A 19,739-nucleotide genomic window follows, 5' to 3' on the forward strand; every position below is an offset into this window, starting at 1 on the left:
AAATTGTAAACAAAGTACAGGTCGCATTTATGATGCGAATTGAATGAAATGTGGTAAGGCTCATTTATATGGCCCAAGGACGAACCCTATTGACATTGGTACGCCCGATTTAATGAAAATGGTGCTTCACAGTCCCTATATATGTATCGATTTGCACGAAATTTTGCACAGCGTACTTAATTGAGTATAGAATTATGTGTGTTAAGTTTCGTGAAAATCGGTTCAGATTTAGATATAGCTCCCATATATATTTTCATCCGATTTAATGTAAATGGTGTACCAAAGTCCCTATATGGTCTAGTCTAGAACGATGTAAGTAAAGTTTCGCGAAAATCGGTTCAGATTTAAATGTCCTAACGAGATAAAATTATGTACAGCGCACTGTCCATCAATTAGGTCCAGATTTACATACAGCTCCCATACATAATTTTACTCGTTTTTATACAAATGGTACATCAAAAAATCCAAGTCTTCCCGATTGACATGCAAATTTTCGTAGATTTCAGAATAGTATGTGCATGGATTTTTTTTCATTGGTTCAAATATATATGTAGATCACACATTTAATTTCGCCCGATTCCATTTCAATGGTCCTCCAAAAATACTATATCTCTTCCATCTACAAGATATTGTATATAGTAGTATTTCTTGTTTGTACCCAAAGTGGTGATGGGTATCATATAGTCGGTCCTGTCCGACTTTGGAAATTTTCTTTACTGGTTATATATACAAAATATTATGTCAGAAAATTGATTTTGTGAAATTATCAACCTAAATACGTTTTCGAATCACAGTTAGCCTATTCTATATTAACGCAATTCTATATAAAGGCAACTAATGGACCTCCAATATGATACATTATTTGAGTCAATCGAGCAATTTGTTAAAAAGTTACATTCAGTAGAAGAAAGGTCTGAAGAAAATTCTGTACGGGGAAGGAGAAAAGTTGGGTAGGGTATATATAAGAGATGCTGTTTCGGTTCTTATAGAAACCTACTACACGTATTGTCAATATCTAACAAAACTTTAGGATTCTCATAAACCATATGTACAATATTTTTAAAAATCGATTAAGCAGCCGCTGAGTTATATGCATTTTAATTCAACGTTGTTCCGAAATACACCCTACTGTTCGATGCTGGGCACCTACAAAACTCGGTGTTATAAAATGGAACTGATTGTTTTTCTTCATAATATCTACTGCGTATGTATACAAAGTTATTTTACATTAAATATGGGCATAAAAACAATCAATCACCTATCAATTTACAAATCGAACTACGTACACTGTGTTTGGCCTAAAAGTATGCTATAATTTTCTTTACAAACCAGCCAGCAGTCATTATGAAAGAAAAAAATTGTCGTTTTAAAAAATCAATTTTTGTGTGGATTTTCATTTTCAGGTAATAGGCGCACAGCACCGAACAGTAAGGTGTATTTCGCAGTATCGTTGAATTCAAATGCAAATAACTCAGCGACTACTCAACCGATTTTCATAAATTTTGCACCATTAGTTAGAAGGAATTCTTATTCTTATATTATATACATTTATTGATCCCCCCTATTTGTTAAATATGAAATGTATAAAATTGGCTGCTATTACTTTTGTTTTAAAATTTATATTGTATTGTTGTATATCATATTGCCTGTATTGATTTCTTCATTGTTTCTCTCACAACAGCTTTTGTATTTTCTAAAATATCTAATATATTTTTTATTTATTTTCTGTTGTTTTTATAAGACAACATTTTCTAATTAGAAATATTGTAATTGAAACAAAAACTGCCCATTTGAATTTATTGATATGATGTCTTAATAAAATAAAATGAAATATTATATGGTAAATTGTTGTTATGGCTTACAGAAAAAAACTAGGCAATTTCAATGATAAAATAATTGAAATTGTGTTAACATTTTTTTTAAATCTATAACATTGTATTAAATTTAGTTTGTGTGTAAATTAAAGCAAAAACAAAAACATGTTGATTGATTACACTGTGCGACACGAAAATTTTTCAATGGTTCTAATGTACCAATTCTGTTTATTTGGAGTCTCTGGACCACGAAAATACCTTTGGTTTTTCTGGGTCACTTCGAAAATTTATTTTATAACGGTAAATATAGAGAAAAACGTGGTTTCATGGATTTTCGATTTAAAACTCGAATAACTTATTTACTTTTTAACAGATTTATATTATTCTTTTTTTCTTTCCTTTCAAACAAGATATATACTTGGTAAATCGGTTGAGGATTGGCTGAGTTACAGCGGTTGAAATGTGAAAAAATACGTATAAAATGACAAAATTTACCTTTCTTCGGGCTGTACGATGAAATTATGATATCAAGCCATATAAGTTTTATTCTATTACGGGGAAGAAAATTAAATTAGCTTTCGAAAATGATAAAAATCAAAAAAATCGGTTAAAAAATGTATGACTTATACACATTTTTGTATTGATTCTATGCATATTCTCTAAAGGAACTATGGGTCTATCTCGTTTCCTTTTGCCTGTTGCAAACATAACGGTTTATAACAGGAAAAGATACAGACCCATATTTCCTTTAGAGAATATGCATAGAATCAATACAAAAATGTGTATAAGTCATCCATTTTTTAACCGATTTTTCTGATTTTTATCATCTTCGAAAGCTAATTTAATTTTCTTCCCCGTATTACAATAAAACTTATATGGCTTGATGCCATAATTTCATCGTACAGCCCGAAGAAAAGTAAATTTTGTCATTTTTAAATATTTTTTCACATTTCAACCGCTGTAACTCAGCCAATCCTCAACCGATTTACCAAGTATATATCTTGTTTGAAAGGAAAAATTGTACTCTTCGAAAGAAAAAAAAGAATAATATAAATCTGTTAAAAAGTAAATAAGTTATTCGAGTTTTAAATTGAAAATCCATGAAACCACGTTTTTCTCTATATTTACCGTTATAAAATAAATTTTCGGAGTGACCCAGAAAAACCAAAGGTATTTTCGTGGTCCAGAGACTCCAAATAAACAGAATTGGTACATTAGAACCCCTGAAAAAAAAAATTTTGTTATTTTGTAGCACAGTGTTATGTTTTTATACCCTTCACCACACTGTGGTACAGGGTATTATGTCTTTGTGCATATGTTTGTAACAGGCAAAAATAATCGAGATAGACCCATGGTTGCTTTTGAGAATATGCATAGAATCACTTTCTGAGTCGATTTATGCATGTCCGTCTGTCCGTCCGTCTGTCCGTCCGTCCGTCCGTCCATGTATTTTTGTTAACAAAGTACAGGTCGCATTTATGATCCGATTTGGATGAAATTTGGCACAGGTCACTTAATTGGCCCAAGGACGAACCCTATTGAAATTGGAGAAAATCGGTCCACGTTTAGACATAGCTCCCATATAAGGGTACCCCCCAATTTTCAGTATTTTGAGGTTATTTAGCACGTTTTTTAACTGAATTCGCTGAAATTTGGTACTTTGAGTTCTTATTGGGTAGCAAATCTCCCTACTAAAAATCATAAATATAGGTCCATTTTTTCGGATAGTCCCCATATAAGGGTAGCCCCAATTTTCGCTATTTTCGGGTTCTTGAGCTCGTTTTATAACTGAATTCTCTGAAATTTTGTACAGTGGGTTCTTATTGGGTACCAAATTACTCCACTAAAAATTATAAATATAAGTCCAGTTTTTCTGGTAGTCCCCATATAACGGTACCCCCAAATTTTTGGTATTTAGGGGGTTCTGATCGTATTTTTCGACCGAATTGACTGTAATTCAGTACGTCGAGTTCTTATTAGGTAGCAAATCTCTCCACTATAAATTATAAATATAGGTCAATGTATTCGGGTAACCCCCATATAAGGGTACCCCCCAATTTTCGGTATTTTGGGGTTCTTGAGCGCGTTTTTCAACCAAATTCTTTGTAATTTGGTTTTTTATACCCTTCACCACACTGTGGTACAGGGTATTATGTCTTTGTCCATATGTTTGTAACAGGCAAAATGAATCAAGATAGACTCATGGTTCCTTTTGAGAATATGCATACAATCACTTTCTGACTCGATTTACGCATGTCCGTCTGTCCGTCCATGTATTTTTGTCAACAAAGTACAGGTCGCATTTATTATCCGCTTTGGATGAAATTTGGCACAGGTCACTTATTTGGCCCACGGACGAACCCTATTGAAATTTGGAGAAAATCGGTTCAGATTTAGATATAGCTCCCATATATAGTTTCGTCTGATTTTCGGTGAATAATACACCAAACTCCCAATATTTGTCCGATTGGGACACATTTTTGCACAGAGTACTGATTTAGGTCCAGATTGATGTCTGCGAAGTTTTGTTAAAATCGGTTCTGATTTAGATATAGCTCCCATATATATTTTCGTCCGATTTTAACGTATTGATACACCAAACTCCCAATAGTGGTCTGATGGAGACAAAATTTTGCATCATGTATTGCATTAGGTCCCGACTGATGTGTGCGAAATTTTGTTGGAATCGGTTTAGATTTAGATATAGCTCCGATATGTAGTTTCGAATGAATGAGAAGTTTTGTTGAAATCGGATCAGATTTAGACATAGTTCCCATATATAGTTTCGTCCGATTTAAAGAAAATAGTACACCAAACTCCCAATATTGATCCGATTGAAACAACATTTTGCGCAGAGTACTGAATTAGTTCCCGACTGATGTATGCGAAATTTTGTTGGAATCGGTTCAGATTTAGATATAGCTCCCATATATAGTTTCGTCCGATTTCATGTAAATGGTGCCCCAAAGTCCCTATATATCATTCGATTTGCACGAAATTTGGCATAACGTACTGAATTGATCCTAGAATGATGTCTGCCATGTTTCAAGAAAATCGGTCCAGATTTAGATATAGCTCCCATATATAGTTTCGTCCGATTTCATGTAAATGGTGCCCCAAAGTCCCTATATATCTTTCGATTTGCACAAAATTTGACATAACGTACTGAATTGAGCCTAGAATGATGTCTGCCAAGTTTCGAGAAAATCGGTCCAGATTTAGATATAGCTCCCATGTATAGTTTCGTCCGAGTTCATGTAAAGGGTGCACCAAAGTCCCCATATATCCTTCGATTTGCACGAAATTTGGCATAACGATAATGATTTAGATATAGCTCCCTTTTATTATAGATTGATTTTAAGTAATTGACGCGACAAGTAACCAATAGGGTGATAGGAACAAAACATTCTGAAATTAGTATAACCTAACCTGTGACAAATTTGTGTGAAATCGCTTAATATTTGGATAGAACTTCCATATATATTTTCGCCCGATTTCAAGTAAATTGGGCATCAAACTCCTCATGTTAGTCAGATTGACATCAAATTCTGCACAACGTACAAAATTGAGCCTAGAATTACGTAGTTGCGTTTTATAGAAATACAGACATTCCCCAACGGATGACCTATTTATATTTGTTTGAAGTCGATTTACATACTTTTGTCCCATTGTAACATACGAATGACATGTTAATGGATAGATCTAGGTAGATTCACATTTAGATAAATATCACATATTTTATTTCATCCAATTTCATATTAATAGTCCTGTTTAATATACCCATAGTGGTGAAGGGTATCATATAGTCGGCCCCGTCCGACTTTACTACTTTCCTTACTGGTTATATTAGCTTCAATTTTTTTGTTACTATTATCACTACAACAATAATGTTGTAGTTATTGTTTAACATAAGAAAAAAATAAAAATAAAGCATTTCGAAGAAATTTATTTGCTAAACCAAATTATTAAGGCAATTAAATAAAGGCGAACAAGTAAAGAAAAATTCTGTTATGAATATTTTTGAAGAGGTTTAAATTTTTTTAATGAATATTTTTTCAAGCATCCATACAAGAGGTGGATTTTTTGAAGAATATTTTTTCAAGCATCCATACAAGGGGTGGATTTTTTGAAGAATATTTTTTCAAGCATCCATATATGGCGTATATTTCTTAAGAATATTTTTTTATGAATATTTTTTCAAGGGACCCAAATAAGGCGTGGATTTTTTAAAGAATATTTTTTTTAAATTTTTTACAGAATATTTTCAAGGGACCCAAATAAGGCATGCATTTTTTAAAGAATATTTTTTCAATAGACCTAAATAAATATTTTAAAGAGGACACAACAAGGCGTAAATTTTTTAAAGGATATATTTTCAAGTAAAGAAATTTTTTTCAAGCATCCATACAAGGCTCGGATTTTTAAAGAATATTTTTGAAGAAGACTCAATTTAAAAAAAAAAAAACAAATACTTTTAAAAACTCATACAAGTCGTGAAATTTATGCTATGCCAAATTTCGTGCAAATCGAAGGATATGTAGAGACTTTGGTGCACCATTTACCTAAAATAGGACTACAATACATATGCGGGAGGTATATATAAATCTGAACCGATTTTCTGAGTAACTTAACACACATCATTCCAGACTCAATTCAGTACGTCATGCCAAATCGAAAGATATATAGGTGCTTTGCTACACAATTTACATTAAATAGCACGAAAATATATGTGGGAGCTATATCTAAATCGGTACCAATTTTCACGAAACTTAATACACATCATTCTAGACTCAATTAAGCACGCTGTGCTAAATTTTGTGTAAATTGAAACAAATATAGGGGATTTGGTACATCATTTACATAAATGAGAGCCATATCTAAATCTAAATTTAACATGGACAGACAGACAGATGGACGGACATACATATATCGGACATGATTTGTGCATATCGTCAGCTAAAATGCAAAAAGGCATAACTAACAACCAGTAAGGAAAGTTCAGAAGTCGGACGGTGCAAGACATGTTAGTATCTACAATATCCAGTAGATATAGAAATTTCGCATACATCAGTCGGGACCTAATTCAGTACTCTGTGCAAAATTTTGTCGCAATCGGATAAATATTGCCAGTATGGAGCTTCATTTACATAAAATGGGACGACACTATATGTGGCAGCTATATCTAAATCTGAACCGATTCCAACAAAGTTTCACATACATCAGTCGGGACCTAATTCAGTACTCTGTGCCAAATTTTGCATTAGTCGGACCACTATTGGGAGTTTGGTGCACTATTTACATTAAATCGAACGAAACTAAAATTCGGATCTATATCTAAAACTTGGCATATAACTATCTAGACCTAATTCAATACTCTGTGCAAAATTTTGTCTCAATCGGATCACTATTGGGAGTTTGGTGCATCAAAAGGTTAAAATCGGGCGAAAATATATGTGGGAGCTATATCTAAATCTGAACCGATTTTCTCCAATTTGCCAAATTTCATCCAAATCGGATCATAAATGGGACCTGTACTTTGTTATCAAAAATACATGGACGGACAGACGGACATGCATAAATCGTCTCAGAAAGTGATTTTATGCATATTCTCAAAAGGATCCATGGGTCTATTTCGATTTTTTTTCCTGTTACAAACATATGCACAAAGTCACAATACCCTGTACCATAGTTAGGTTAAGGGTATAAAAAGGAGGTTATATCTGGACTACCCCTAAAAGGGGGCGAATATTAATAATTTTTGGGAGGGAGGTTTGTTACCATATACGACTACAAACAACTAAGTTACAAAAAAATTGGTTGAAAAAAGCCCTCAAGAACCCCAAAATACCGAAAATTGGGGGGTACCCTTACATGGGGGCTACCCGAAAAAATGGACCTATATTTATAATTTATAGTGGAGAGATTTGCTACCTAATAAGAACTCGACGTACAAAAGTACAGTCAATTCGGTCGAAAAATACGATCAGAACCCGCAAAATAACAACAATTTGGGCGTACCGTTATATAGGGACTACCAGAAAAACTGGATTCGATTTAATGTAAATTGTGCACCAAAGTCCCTATATATCTTTCGATTTGCACGAAATTTGACGCTACGTAATGAATTAGGTCTAGCATGATGTTTGTTAAGTTTCATGAAAATCGGTTCAGATTTAGATATAGCTCCCATACATATTTTCGTCCGATCCCTATATATTTTTCGATTTGCACGAAATTCTTCATAGCGTAAAAATTATGTCCAGAATAATGTGTGTTAAGTTTCCTGGAAATCGGTCCAGATTTAGATATAGCTTCCATATATATTTTCACCTCAGTCCACCTATATCATTCTATTTGCACGGAATTTGGCATAACGTACTGAATTGAGCCTACAATGATGTCTGCCAAGTTTCGTGAAAATCGGTCCAGATTTATATATAGCTTCCATATATAGTTTCGTCCGATTTTATGTAAATGGTGCACCAAAGTCCTTGTATATCTTTCGATTTGCACGAAATTTGACATAGAGTACTGAATTTATTCCAGAATGATGTGTGCCAAGCTTCGTGAAAATCGGATGAGATTTAGATATAACTCCCTTATATTACATATTGATTTTAAGAAATTGACGCACCAAGGAACCAATATATGGCTGATAGGAACAAAACATACTGAAATTAGTATAACCTAACCTGTGACTAGTTTCGTTGAAATCGGTTAATATTTGGATATAGCGTCCATATATATTTTCGCCCGATTTTAAGTAAATTGGGTATCAAACTCCTCATGTTAGTCAGATTGGCATCAACTTTTGCACAACATACAAAATTGAGCATAGAATTACGTAGTTGCGTTTTCTAGAAATACAGATCTAGCCCAACGGATGACCTATTCATATTTGTTTGAAGTCGATTTACATACTTTTGTTCCATTGCCACTATAGGTAATTTGGACTGTTTTTAGGCAAAAAGTCATTTTTTTCAATTTTAGAAAATAATACATTTTTGGTGGCAATAAAAAGAAAACATCTCAACATTTATGATTCTGTAAGATTTTTGTGTAAAATTGTCTTTAAAGCTGTGGAAATCGTTGCCAAACTCTACACTTTGAAAATAAAATTAAAGAAATAAATTTTTTTTTAAAAATTAAGGCTTAGTTTAAAACTTTTGAAACCGCTTAATACAAATCATAAACTTAAAAATTAAACATGGAAAGTATTGGTGGTGGTGTGTGCTGTTTATTTAATATATAATATTTGTTAATACGTTTGTGTAGTGTAGTTTACATAGTTGACTATAATAAAATAAATGCGTTTATTTTTTACACATAAGTCATTTTAGATAGACTTTTACTAAAATGTTTAAATTTGTCTGATCTTTTGACAACTGTAATATATAAATGAAAGCCTCCTAAATCGATTCCAATACGTCTCAAATTGCGATTTTTTGCGTTTTTTCAAGATATATCCGTTTTTTGTAGAGAACTTCAGAATAAAAAACAATAAAAGTTTCGATATTTGGTTTGATGAAAGAAATAAAAGCAAAGAAACATATTGTTATTCACAACGTCCCCGCACGTAAAGTTGGCAATAACAGCAATATGGACGAAAAATACGTCAACTTAAAAAAGGATATTAGGTAATTTTGCATGCATTTGTCAAAATGGACCAAATGTCATTGGAAGATAGAACTTTTCCGCGAAAAAAACGAATACACTCGAATTTTGATTACAAAATAAATAGCAAGACTCGTAAACCGCAAAGAGGTTGTTGAAGTAAAGATTATGAGAAAAAATCTTAAAAGTGCAAAAGAGGAAATGGCGGGCTTGGTTTCCCTTAGAATATAAACCACCAAAAATTGATTTTTTCAGCATTGATTAAAAATAAAAAATTACATACGAAAAAATGTTGTTCAGTATAACCAGGGTTTACTATAATCGTGTTGGACTGTAGTACACATGGTTTTATCTCACTTTTACATATTAATAACATCAAAGAGTAAAAATGGGTACTGAATTAATTGTTACTAATCCATTCTGCAAAAACATACAACATTGTAATAATTATTCCTTTAAAAATCTGATCGCGGGGTCGAAATATTTTTAACACACTACCCTAATAGTTTTCAACCGTTTGTTGTGTTTAAGCAAACTAATGAAAATATCTGAAAAAGAATTAGCTTAGTTCGTTATATGTGTAGTTGCTTATAACCGTTGTTAGTTATATCCGGTTTCTACTGTGGAAATCTGCGTTTTCTCTTTCTTGTGCATATAAATCATTTAAAAAGTCAAAAAATCTTTTAAGGGAACCCCCACCCCCATTCTCGATTTTTTATTTTTAAGATTTTAAATGGGCTGGTAAATGAATACCAATGCTTGTTAAGGTTTGTAACTTGGCACATATATATTTGAAGATTTAAAAAGGAAGAAAAATAATTTACCCAAAATTTGTTGTTGTTGTTTTTTGGGTTCAAAGAGAAGACCATATTTTCGATGGCGGGCATGATAACTCCTCACTGGAACATCGGAATCCGAAAATTCCAACGGTGTTAGAAAGAGGACATGTCTGGCTCTCGTATGAAGTAGGATTATTGGCTTCGCACAACAATTAACAAAATGGCGGAACTTTGAAAATTTTTTTTTGAAAATCGCCTATTTTTTACCATAAACTAAGTTAAAAAATAAGGAAGATCTTCACCGATTGGCTTTAGCCTAGTTCATACGAGAGCTACACACTCCCAGAGAAACGTGTCAAAATTTGAAACCGATTGAATTATTAGTTTTTCAGTTATCGTGCCCGCCATTCGTTTTGAGAAAAATGCGTTTAAAGTTTGAGAATCACTATTGCCGTCACTAGATGCTGACACAATAAATCGGCTATATCTTCAAGAGTTCTTCAGATTTTCACTTGAAATTTTGTAGGAACATTCTAGAATTATAGTAGATTCGAATTAGATAAAAAAAAAATTGACACCGAGAATGGGGGGGGGGTCCCCTTAACACCGCTGTTATTAATTTTTTTCCTCAAAACAGGGCAAATTACCTATAGTGCATTGTATTAAACGAATGACATGTTTATGGATAGATCTATGTCGATTCCCAATTAGATAAATATCACATATTTTATTTCACCCAATTTCATGTTAATAGTTCTTTTTATACCCTTCAGCACACTGTGGTACAGGGTATTATGTCTTTGTGCATATGTTTGTAACAGGCAAAAGGAAACGAGATAGACCCATGATTCCTTTTGAGAATATGCATAGAATCACTTTCTGAGTCGATTTATGCATGTCCGTCCGTCTGTCCGTCTGTAGATGTAAAATTGTAAACAAAGTACAGGTCGCATTTATGATCCGAATTGGATGAAATTTGGCACAGCTCATTTGTTTGGCCCAAGGACGAACCCTATTGAAATTGGGAAAAATCGGTTCAGATTTAGATATAGCTCCCATATATATTTTCGTCCGATTTAATGTAAACGCTCCCTATATATCTTTCGATTTGCACGAAAATTGGCACAGCGTAATGAATTAGGTCTAGAATGATGTGTGTAAAATTTCATAAAAATCGGTTCAGATTTAGATATAGCTCCCATATATATCTTCGTCCGATTTAAGGTAAATTGTGTACCAAAGTCCCTATATATCTTTCGATTTGCACGAAATTTGGCACAGCGTAATGAATAAGGTCTAGACTGATGTATGCCAAGTTTCGTGAAAATCGGTTCAGATTTAGATATAGCTCCCATATATATCTTCGTCCGATTTAAGGTAAATGGTGTACCAAAGTCCCTATATACCTTTCGATTTGCATGAAAATTGGCACAGCGTAATGAATAAGGTCTAGACTGATGTATGCCAAGTTTCGTGAAAATCGGTTCAGATTTAGATATAGCTCCCATATATAGTTTCTTCCGATTTCATGTAAATGGTGCACCAAAATCCCTATATATCTTTCAATTTGCACGAAATTTGGCACAGCGTACTGAATTGAGCCTAGAATGATGTGTGCTAAGTTTCGAGAAAATCGGTCCAGATTTAGATATAGCTCCCATATATATTTTCGTCCGATTTAATGTAAATGGTGTACCAAAGTCCCTATATATCTTTCGATTTACACGAAATTTGGTATAACGTACTGAATTGGGCCTAGAGTGATGTCTGCCAAATTTCATGAAAATCGGTAAAGATTTAGATATAGCTCCCATATATAGTTTCTTCCGATTTCATGTAAATGGTGCACCAAAATCCCTATATATCTTTCGATTTGCACGAAATTTGGCACAGCGTACTGAATTGAGCCTAGAGTGATGTGTGCCAAGTTTCGAGAAAATCGGTCCAGATTAAGATATAGCTCCCATATATAGTTTCGTCCGATTTCATGTAAATGGTGCACCAAAGTCCCTATATATCTTTCGATTTGCACGAAATTTGGCATAACGTACTTAATTTAGTCTAGAATGATGTCTGGTATGTTTCGTGAAAATCGGCCCAAATTTAGATATAGCTCCAATATATATTTTCGTCCGATTTAATGTAAATGGTGCACCACATGTATCTTTCGATTTGCACAAAATTTGGCATAACGTACTGAATTGATGCTGGAATGATGTGTTCTGAGTTTCGTGAAAATGGATTCAGATCCAGATATATATATATATATATATATTCGTCCGATTTAATCTAAATAATGTACCAAGTTCTTATGTTGCATAGCGCTTTGAATTTAATCCAGAATGATGTGTGCCAAGTTTAGTGAAAATCGGTTGAGATTTAGATATAGCTCCCTTATATTTTAGATTGATTTTCAGTAATTGACGCACCAAGGAACCAATATATGGCTGATAGGAACAAAACGTACTGAAATTAGTATAACCTAACCTGTGACAAGTTTCGTTGAAATCGGTTCATATTTGGATATAGCATTCATATATAAGTAAATTGTGCATAAAACTCCTCATATTTGTTAGATTGACATCAAATTTTGCACAACGTACAAAATTGAGCATTGAATAACATAGCTGGGTTTTCTAGAAGTACAGACCTAGCCCAACGGATGACCTATTGATATTTGTTTGAAGTCGATTTACATACCTTTGTTCCATTGTAACAAACGAATGACATGGATAGATCTAGGTCGTTTCACATTTAGATAAATATCACATATTGTATTTCATACAATTTCATGATAATAGTCCTGTGTAATATACCCATAGTGGTGAAGGGTATCATATAGTCGGCCCCGTCCGACTTTACTACTTTCCTTACTGGTTAAAGAATATTTTGGTGATTTTTGGACCTCTATACATATATGCACATACATACAGTTTATATATTACCTTTTTTTCCAAATATTTTTCAACAAATAAAACTTCCATTTAGATCCTGTTTGCCATTTAACAATATATATTATATATTAGAATGTAAATATTTATTTAGTTTGTTTTCTTTCACTAACTTACATAACTAATTTCAAACAAAATTCTATAATAGTTTTTATTTTTTATTATATATTATTTTTTTATTCCTTCATTTCTATATATGTTTATAAATAATTGCACACAAATATATGTATATATAGATGACATAGGGGGTAGAGATAAATTTTTTCATGTTTGTTTGTTTATTTTTCAATTATAAATGATATTGATCATTTGATTTTTTTAGATTTCATTTTTTCCATATATATTTTTGTTTCATAACTTGCGTCTAACACATTTAAAAATTTATGACAAAATTTACTTAACTATTTGGCTTTGAAATACATTTAGATATATTTAGATGTAGATTTATATTTATGTTTATGTATACATAGTACATATGTATATAAATGTAAACTATAACATTAGGTGTATTATTGACTTAAAAAAGAGAAAAAGATAATAAAAATTAAAAAAAAAAACTAAAACAAACAACAAATATTTATAACTTTGTTTACTAGTGACCACAAAAAAAAATACTCCTTGAATTTTGAAGAAGGGGGAACAGATGCTGTGGGGAATTTTGTGTAAATATATTTAAAAATATATTTTTATACACCACTAAAAAGTGGGGTTTTAAAGTCGTTGGGGCCATGTGATAACCTACACCTTTGACATTTAAAAAAAATATTTTGTATTTTTTTCACTAGATTTTTTTCTCTTATATGTAGTGGTGTAGGGTATAATATAGAGGTATAATATATATTTTTATTTATTTTATTTTTAAGGAGATTATTTTTTTTTAATTACTTTCTCAATATTCTTTGGTTTTACTATATTTTTGTCTTTGCGGTTGTTGTTTAATTTTTCTTGTGGTTGTAAATATATTTTTTTTATAATTTAATTTTATTTATTTTTAACAATATTTTATTTATTTATAAATATTATTTTTTTAACATTTATTTAAAAATTAAACAAAAAACGAAAAAAGAATAAAAATTAAAATATTTAATTATTTGGTCCTTTGGTTATTTTTTTTTAATTTTAAATTATTTTTTTTATTTGTTAATATTAATTCTAAATTATTATAATATTTTTTTATTTTTTTCTTCTTCTAATATTTAAGACTAAAGGCACTCATTATTACATTTAGAATGAAATTTCTTTAAACAATGTTTTTTTTTGTTTATTTCTTTGTATATATGTTTGTTTGTCTTAAATCATATATATAAAAAATTAACTACATCGCACGCACACACACTCTCACGTAAACGGAAAGTTGTTGGTTAAGTCTACTAATAAGGCTTTGCCGCATCTTTGGAACGTTTTAATTGCACCTTGAGACGCTTGGTGCCAATTTGGAAACCATGCATCGCTTGTATGGCTGCACCAGCCGAATGGGGATTGTCATACGAAACGAAACCGAAACATTTGGATAGATTTGTTTGTTTGTCGATAAACACCTTGGCCGACAGGACATTGCCGAATGGTAGAAATGTTGAAGCGAGATCGGTATCGTTAAATTCCTGAGGTAGATGGTAAATAAAGAGATTACTGCCGTCGGGACCTGGAAGAAAAAATTACAAAAAATTAATATTATATGAAAGAGATAAGAATAAAAATATAAGCGCAGATATTTTAAAAATATTTTTTCACAGACTATCATAGGCGTGGATTTTTATACCCTACACAACTATGCTGTCAGGGTATTATAGCTTTGTATAGGCCCAAGAGTTTGTAACGCATCTGTTAAATTTAATCCATTTTTTATCATGGCATGGGCCATTTATTTTTGGTGTAGTTAGTAGCCAATCATATAACATCCTGCCATTTTAGTTTGCTTGATGCCAACTCGAATTTGCGTGTTTGGCATTGAGGTCAGCACCAATTATCACCTCATTTGGACCAAATATATCGACTAGTGTATCGAGGTCTGTCTTAGCTATTACTTCCTTAGGCCTATTGTATAATGACGCTAAAAATATATTTCATAAACGCCCAGACGAAACGGCTGAAGCTACAATCTTGAGATTTTAAGAGAGGGTCACTCTTGGTCCAAATGTGATAGATACGGATGGGTTTTTGGAAATTCGTACTAGAACGGTACGAAAAGTACTAGACCCAACTTTTAAGTATACCGATCGTCATATCTCTACTAACTGAGTCGATCTAGACATGTGTGTCCGTCCGTCCGTCTGTCCATTATAATTTGTAAATACGATACAGGCCACAGTTATGGACCAATCTTCACGAAATTTTGCATGTAGGCAGGGTTCTGGCCAATGAAGACCCCTATTATTTTTGGGAAAGATCGATTAATATTTAGGGGATGAAATGGACTCAATACTGAATTTTTGTCGGTTATTCTGGTCGCTCCAGAGGCCGCAATTATGGCCCAAACATCGTGAAATTTTTCATGGAGAAGGGGATAAGGTCAAAGAAAAAGCATGCCTGTTTTCATAAAGATCGGTCAATATTTAGTGGGTCAAATGGACCCTGACTTTTGTGTGAAAAATGACAAATGTATTCTATAGCGTATATATTTACCCCTGAAGGACATAGACCCGAAAACTTTACATTATTTCCAAGAGGAGTGGTTGACCTTTAAATTAATACCAATTATATTGTTGTATGTGCTCGGATGTGGGAGTTACACCTAAATATTTACAGGTATCTCCGTATTCGTATATTATTTAGTAACCCATTATAACTCTAGAGAGCGGAACTATAGCGCTGATCGCTTTGAAATGTTCTATGAGGTTCCAGTTATGGTCAAGGACAACGCCAATAATATAATTATTTTGTGATGAAGTGGGCCTAAAATATATTTGTTTGTGTTTTTTTTTAATTCGATCTATAGGCCACAATTATAAGCCGAACATCACAACACAACCCACGCTGAAGGGAATATGGCCAAGTAATTAAAAGGACTATACTGAATATTAGTAAAATTCGGAAAATATGTCAGTGTAAGAAAAGGTGATGTAGACCTCTAATCGGACAAGAGGGTGCAACTATCACAAAATATTGTCCAGGCTCGGAATAAGCATCCACAGAAAGTTAGAGTTCCGTGGTAGTTGTGTAGGGTATCGTATGGACGGCCCCGTCCGACTATACTGCTCCACTCACTGGCTTTAAAATATTTGTTCACATATTATTTTTTTTTAGCGACTATCATAGGCGTGGATTTTTTTTAAAAATATTTTTACAGGAACTATCCATTGTGGTGGATTTTTATACCCTTCACCACACTGTGGTACAGGGTATTATGTCCTTGTGCATATGCTTGTAACAGGCAAAAGGAAACGAGATAGACACATGGTTCCATTGGAGAATGTACATAGAATAACTTTCTAAGTCGATTTATGCATGTCCGTCTGTCTGTCAATGTTAAATTTTAAACAAAGTACAGGTCGCATCTACGATTTCAATTGGATGAAATTTGGCACATCGCATTTGTTTGGCCGAACCCTATTGAATTTGGGCAAAATCGGTTTAGATTTAGATATAGGTCACATATATATTTTCGTCCGATTTAAGGTAAATGGTATACCAACGCCCCTATATGTTCTTCGATTTGCACGAAATTTGGCATACCGTACTGGATTGAGTCTAGAATGATGTGTGTAAAATTTCTTGAAAATCGGTTCAGATTTAAATATGACTCCCATTTTTAAATATAACTCCCGATTTTAGGTAAATGGTGCACCAAAGTCCCTGAAAATCATTTGATTTTCTCGAATTTTTACATAGATTACTGAATTAAGACTAGAATGACATGTGCTAAAATTCGTGAAAATCGGTCCAGATTTAGATATAGCTCCCATATATAGTTTCGCCCGATTTTAGGGAAATCGTTCACCAAAGTCCCTATATATCCTTCGATTTGCACGAAATTTGGCATAGCGCACTGAAATAGATCTAGAACGATGTGTATTAAATTTCACGAAAATCGGTTCAGATTTCAATATAGCTCCCATATATAGTTTCGTCCGATTCGAGAAAAATAGTGCACCTAAGTCCCTATATATCCTTCGATTTGCACGAAATTTGGAACAGCGCACTGAATTAAGTCTAGAACGATGTGTATTAAATTTCACGAAAATCGGTTCATATTCAGTTATAGCTACCATATATATTTTCGTCCGATTTTATGTAAATAATGCACCAAAGTCCATATATATGTTTTTCGATTTTCACCAAATATGACATGGCGTACTAAATTAAGTCTAGAATGATGTGTGATAAGTTCCGAGAAAATCGGTTCAGATTTAAATATAGCTCCAACATATATATTTTCGTCCGATTTAATGTAAATGGTGCACCAAAGTCATTTAATATATTTTGGTTTGCACGAAATTTTGCACAGCGTAATGAATTAGGCCTAGAATGATGTGTGATAAGTTCCGAGAAAATCGGTTCAGATTTCGATATAGCTCCCATATATATTTTCGTCCGATTTAAGGTAAATGGTGCACCAAAGTCCCTAAAAATATTTCGATTTGCATGAAATTTGGCACAACGTACTTAATTAGGCCTGGAATGATGTGTGTTAAGTTTGGAGAAAATCGGCTCAGATTTAGATATAGCTCCAATATATATTTTCGTCCGATTTAATGTAAATGGTGCAAAAAAGTCCTTTAATATCTTTCGGTTTGCACGAAATTTGGCACAGCATAATGCATTAGGTCTAGAATGATTTGTGTTAAGTTTCCTGAAATCGGTTCAGATTTAGCTATAGCTTATATATCTGACCAAATGAAAAATTTAGTATCGGTTGCAGAATGAAATGATTCTGGATCCAATTTCATTTTACTGGTCCTTTAAAAATGCGACGTCTATTTATCTGTTGAATATACCCAAAGTGGTGGAGGGTATCATATAGTCGGTCTGACTTTACTACTTTCCTTACGGGTTTAAAAATATTTTTTAGAGGTCATCCAAGACGAGGATTTTTGGAAAATATTTTTTATTTTAAAAATAAAATTCAGGACGACTATCAATAGGGGTGGATTTTTTAAGAATATTTTTTAAGGATCCACATAAGGCGTGCATTTTTTAAAAATATTTTTTAAGGATCCATCATCTCTAGATATAAACATTTGTTTAAATTTTTTTCTTTACCCAAAAATCTTCTTCCCATTCCTTTAATCTGAAAATCCTTAAATAACAACATAACCACACTTTTTTCCTGTTTTTTGTTGTACTTACCTTCAATTTGTTTGCCAGCAACACCAGCGGCGGCCGCCTGCAGTGCTGTTGCCGCAAGAGGTGCGGTGGCGGCAGCATAGGCACCATTGGTCAGTGGATTAAGCGCTGGGGCATATTGTGATGTGAGAGCATCTGCACCAGTCCCTAAATGGAAGGAGATGTATAAAAAAAGAAAAAAAAACAAAACAAGAAATAAACACAATGAAATAAAAAATATAATTCTTGTTTTAAAAAATTTTCACATTTTAAATATTTAATTATTTCAAAAACATTTAATGTGTGGATGTGTGAATGTATTTGTAAAAAAGAAGGGGTAACTGAAGGACATGGAATACTTTTTGGTGGACATGGAGGAGAATACAACAGTTTTACTTGTAATAATAATTATTTTAAATATTCCATTGGGTCCAGAGGTGGAGAAGGGACGAGGTAGGGGACAACATTTATCCTCACAACAACAACATGGCGAATGAAAAGGACCTTATGTTATTAAGAAACATAAATATACATACATGAACACACACATACATACATTTAAATAACAACTCGTACAGATAAAAATAATATATTTTTCAATACTTAGAAAACAAAATAAACACACACATACATACATATACTCTCACACATTACTACACGTATAACAACGTTTAATATTATCCTCATAAAAAACGAATTGCAGGAGGGGTTGCGAGGAGAAGGGGAGTTAAAATCGAAATTTAAATACGTTTAACAAGGACCTTTACACAAAAGGATTCAATTGTTTATGACTGTGTCTCACTCTGTGTGTGAAAAACAACTTTGCTTGTATACAACAATAAATGTATGTTGTACGTTAGCTTTTTTGGTTTCGTTGTTGTTCTCGTTGTTGTTGCTTTGTTTTTGTAATTGTCTGGTTTTAATTGTTGCCTGGTGAAGTCCTTTCTAATTATACGAATACAAGTGTGTAATAATTTTATGCTCTTGCTGTTCGGGGTTCGGTTGTATTTTTTTGTTTGAATACAACTACCATACAAAGCTTTGTTAGGGTTTTTGTAAATTTCTGTTTGTATGAGTTTTTTTTTTTTTTTTTTTTTTTTGGAGGGAATCTTTATTAAAATACATAAATAACGTAAAAACACACATAAATGCATATTTTTGTAATGTTAACACATAACCCTTGGGGCAATTACTTCTTACTACTACCAGATGGTTCTCTATCTAGACTAAAGCATAATTTACCTACATAGGATTTTTGAAAGGTTTTATGTACCAATGGTACCTATAAGGTTTATATATATATATATATATATATAAAT

General features: G+C 32.7%; 1 protein-coding gene across 1 annotated transcript in view; it reads right to left on the reverse strand.

The window, feature by feature from the left end:
• Window positions 1-14,528: 14,528 nt before the first annotated feature.
• LOC133332870 (CUGBP Elav-like family member 2) overlaps window positions 14,529-19,739 on the reverse strand; it is a 50,425-nt gene continuing 45,214 nt past the window's right edge. Inside the window, exons 5-6 of the mRNA XM_061541271.1 lie at window positions 18,445-18,588; window positions 14,529-14,800 (exon numbers count right to left, since the gene is read on the reverse strand). Coding sequence (XP_061397255.1) covers window positions 14,529-14,800; window positions 18,445-18,588 — 416 coding nt within the window. The remainder of the gene's footprint in view (window positions 14,801-18,444; window positions 18,589-19,739) is intronic.

Source organism: Musca vetustissima, unplaced genomic scaffold (assembly GCF_032173495.1).
Source record: "Musca vetustissima isolate MV318-11 ecotype Yass unplaced genomic scaffold, APGP_CSIRO_Mvet_v1 utg22244, whole genome shotgun sequence".
Classification (NCBI taxonomy): Eukaryota; Metazoa; Arthropoda; class Insecta; order Diptera; family Muscidae; genus Musca; species Musca vetustissima.